The sequence below is a fragment of the Daphnia pulex genome, chromosome 9 (assembly GCF_021134715.1).
Source record: "Daphnia pulex isolate KAP4 chromosome 9, ASM2113471v1".
NCBI lineage: Eukaryota > Metazoa > Arthropoda > Branchiopoda > Diplostraca > Daphniidae > Daphnia > Daphnia pulex.
In genome coordinates this window covers 6,728,148-6,732,139 of record NC_060025.1, presented here as the reverse complement: position 1 = coordinate 6,732,139, position 3,992 = coordinate 6,728,148, and the positions used below count along the sequence as shown (strand labels likewise).

Genomic DNA, 3,992 nt, shown 5'->3' with positions numbered 1-3,992 from the left:
GAGATAAGGTTGGATTGCCAAGGTTGAACGATTCTCCTTGATCAGCTGTCTCGAATAATCTCGCTTTGTCTTAAGGGTCGCCTATGGGTAAAATCCTGCTCCCAAAATGCCAGAGACGTCAATTGAACTTAGGCTATGCATGTCATTTGCATTTTTCTCGCCCAATAATACTGTTATAACTGATGCGTACTAGTTTGCTTCATAAGCTGAACCTATCCCAATCTCATTTTATATGCAACATACAGTATTATTGCGCCAGACCACTATGCAGTGTGTCTAGCTACTAGATAGGAGACCACGGAAGATGTATACCCCTACCTTTCTACTTGTTTCTTTTGAGGGAGAAAAAAAGGAGAGTTCAGGTACGGTCACATCGGTTTCACAACATTGTTCAAGCGAGCTAGCTAGCAGCTGCTCAATTCGAAATAGTTACATTCAACTGAATCCCATTTCAGAAAGATGTTTCAGTAGTCAAGAGAGACCTTGCTGCTCCGAGGGTGTACAATAGATGTAGCGTAATGATCTTCTCAGCGGGATATTTGGCCTCGGCCACGGCCAGGACTCTGAAGCACAGCGCACAATCATTCCACAATCAAATGCCAGAACGAACATATGGAAGAGCCAGCGGAAGGAAAGAAGAAAAGATAGAATAAGGGAAATAACGACAAAAAATAAAATAAAACTTGTATATCTGTGATTGTTAATATTATTAAAAGAATAAGTGCTTGGAAATTCTACCATTCAACATCTAATTTATTTTAATAGTTTCGTTTTTTTTTTTTTTTTATTTCTTCAGAGAAATAAGACAAAGGCAACCAAAAGTTCAAAGTCGGCTTATTGTATCTCTGTCACCTGCGTTTGTGTTTAATGGGGCGACAAACTTTTTCTATAAAAAGTCCGTGAGGGATTGCAATTGATTCACAACTTTGTATCATATTTCGCAACAGCCGTACCGTACAATTATATAGTATCCGACTATCCGCGTTGGTGTTATCGGCTTGTTCGAATGTGTAACGATTACCATAAACACGTCACTGCCCACCTTCTAGTTGGCCGGCCTTCCTTCCTCAACTAGAAGCCTACGGGCGCTATTTCATCTCGCATACATCTTCTCTGTCAAGGAACAACCCGGCCATCTTGATTATATTCTTCTTATCCTCTCCCTCTTTTCCTTTTCTTATTTCTTGTTCTCTTCTGTGTCTTCTACTTTATCCCTTCCCTTACTGTGTACATGTTATCCACAACAACAAAACACGTAGGCTATATACGACGATAGACGCAGCAGACTTGCTCATTTAGTAAAGCTTTGAATAATTTGAAAAATACACACATAGTGGATCAATAGATTCAACAATTGATCAGACTTACTTGCCAACTCCTCCCCTCTGACTGAAATTTTGTTCCGTTCAGAAAATGGAGGAGCGCTCTTAAGTATCCTATCGTACCCTACCAAGTTTGAACAATTTAGAATATAGCTTCCAACGTACCTTCAGCTTCTTTCCCTTCGCCCCATTTATTATTACCATTTTAAAGCCTTTTTTAAAGGGTGAAAATGATCGAGGTTTAGCAGCATGCTTTAAAGAATACGGGAACGTCAGAAAATATAAATCCTTAACAGTTCAAACGAAAGAATTTAGGACTGTACAGGAAAGAAAGAAATAGATCGTTGAAAGTATTCGAAAATTCCAATCCGCACTTGTTTTATAACTCGGTGACAGTTGTAGGCTACGAGTGAAAAAGGAGCTTAAGAAAATTGGCAATTAAAAAAATTTTGAGTCAATTGAAGGAGAGAAATACAGCATAACTCGCCATATGTATTATAACCGTTTATAATTGTACCTTCTTCTTCATCCCTTTGCTTCTATTCTACGTTCTTAACAAATAAAACAACGAAACCGAACAAGACACGTAGGTTATACCTTCGACAATAGACGCAGACTAACGCGTGCATTTAGTATGACTCAAAAAGAGAGCTCTAAAAATAGAGCTCATTTTCCATAAATGTGAAAACTGTCCGTTTCGCCAACCGAACTCTTTTCTAGCATAATTAGCACTGATCTAACGTAAAAAATAACCTGATTTTCGAGATCCTCGTCAAATTGCTGTTCGATTTCATGTGTCGTTTGAAAATGTCTTAAAATCGTCCGATCTCCCCGTTCAGGGAACACCACGAAACACGACGAAAATATGGAACACCAAAGTGGCAAAATTAAGTGCTCCCAATTAAATTCTGTAAGTGTGATTGCTCAAAATAAGTGCTCTGTCGTCTCCGTCTTCTTGTGGGAGGAGTTAAAAGTTATCGATGAAACCAATAGTTAGCTAAACAATTGATTTACAATCGATAGTGTTGTTAGAATTTCATTGTTTGTTTTGGGTTTTGACATCCAATTTAACTCATCGTGTACAGCCCTAGAAATCATCATCACCAATTTATAAAGCAGAGTTATTAAACTGATGGTTACACCACCCCACCAGATAGAGTTTACAGTTTAGTACCTACTAACTAGAGTAAGTGGGCGGTTCAATTCGTCAAACTCTTCCACAAGCAGTTTTGGTAAGGAAAAGTAGCTACAATGCAATTTTTTTTTATTCTGTTTCATGCATAAACTATTTGTGAGTTATACTATGTGAGACTACTACTATGACATAGTTATACTTGTGAGACTATAGGCTATCATTTTCACATTGCTTTTTGGAGAGTGAAAGTTAAACATTATCATTGTCAGCCTTGACATAGGAATTCCTGATGAGTGATGAATCACTGCCAGATCAAGTTCAGGTTTCGTTTTATTAGAAATATTGTAACTTACAGGTTTGAACCCTACATTGATTGGAGATTGTGTGACTATACGTAGCAAATTTTGACCTAAGAGTATGTTTATGACTGGTTTTTCAAAATGTCAAACATTTTTAAAATCCATCTATAGCAGCAGAGGATGTGGGTGAAGACGAGTCGACTGTTATATCGGAAAACGAAAATAAAGCTCTTCACTTTGTTCAGGGGCGTTTCTTGCGATTGAAATAGAGCATTCAAGGAAAATGGTGGACTCGACTGTGGATTACGTTCAGATCAAGGCATCGAATTCCGAGGTACCGAATAAAAAATCCGTTTTTGCCTTTTCAAATCATGTTTGATTTTTTTTTTAATTCATTTAGTTAGATAAAAGAATTACTGCATTTATGGAACGGAAACGAGCAGAGTCGGACGTATTTAACGTTCAAGAGTTCTGCCACCGATTGCCGTTGAACGAATCGGAAAATTCGTGTGCTCGCACAGAAGCTGTGCTTATAAGCAGAAAAGGTAGCAAAAGTCATCTTAAAGGTAAGATTATTTCATGTTAAGAAATTAAAGTTGAATCCTAACATGTTTACGTTTTAGTGTCAAGATGCGTCAATATGTGGGGACCGCAAACACACTCTGAAGTTCCTGCTCCTTCTTCAGCAAATACCCAATTGATCCCGAGTCCTGCTATCCAAGAACGCTTACAAAATATGGAAAAACACTTGGGTCTGAACACAAAAGTACAACCTATTCCAATGGATGTGTACGAACGCTTAAAAACACTCGAAGATAAAATCCATTATTTGGAAAGCGTTAGTCCTGAATATTTCGACGGACCGTTTAAACTTCAGGACAATAAAGATGATGAAAATATGATGTCTAAAATTGAACAAAAGATGGAAGAATTACGTAGAAAGCTGGTGTAGTATTGCAAGTCCTTTCTGATTGTTGAACTACTGATCCATCGAAACTTGAAATACAATGTATTCCTCATTTATTTGATGAAATATGTGTCCCCACTTAATTTTTGGCTCTGGTCGAAGGGGACTTCGAAGGCATCATGATCCGAGGAAAACTATGACTAATAATGACTAGCAAAACTGGCCTCGCACTCTTCTCTATTCCTTGTCCAGGTCGCAGTCAATCAAAGTAGTGTCACCCCCTGTTTTGATTTACTGGATTTTTTTAGATCATTATTGAACCGGACGGT

The 3,992-nt window shown here is 38.0% G+C and overlaps 1 protein-coding gene across 2 annotated transcripts; it reads left to right on the top strand.

Annotated features, from left to right (window-relative positions):
* The first annotated feature begins 2,327 nt into the window (after nt 1-2,327).
* Nucleotides 2,328-3,779, top strand: LOC124203350 (MAP3K12-binding inhibitory protein 1-like). Of its 2 annotated transcripts, none has more exons than XM_046600095.1 (4): nt 2,328-2,554; nt 2,928-3,090; nt 3,157-3,322; nt 3,380-3,779. In XM_046600095.1, exons 2-4 carry the CDS (start codon nt 3,040-3,042, stop codon nt 3,706-3,708), a joined length of 546 nt encoding a protein of 181 aa, XP_046456051.1. In that variant the 5' UTR covers nt 2,328-2,554; nt 2,928-3,039; the 3' UTR covers nt 3,709-3,779. The 2 variants fall into 2 exon arrangements, with proteins under 2 accessions (XP_046456051.1, XP_046456049.1); XM_046600093.1 differs by having other exon boundaries at nt 2,330-2,554; nt 3,002-3,090.
* The last annotated feature ends 213 nt before the right edge of the window (nt 3,780-3,992 follow it).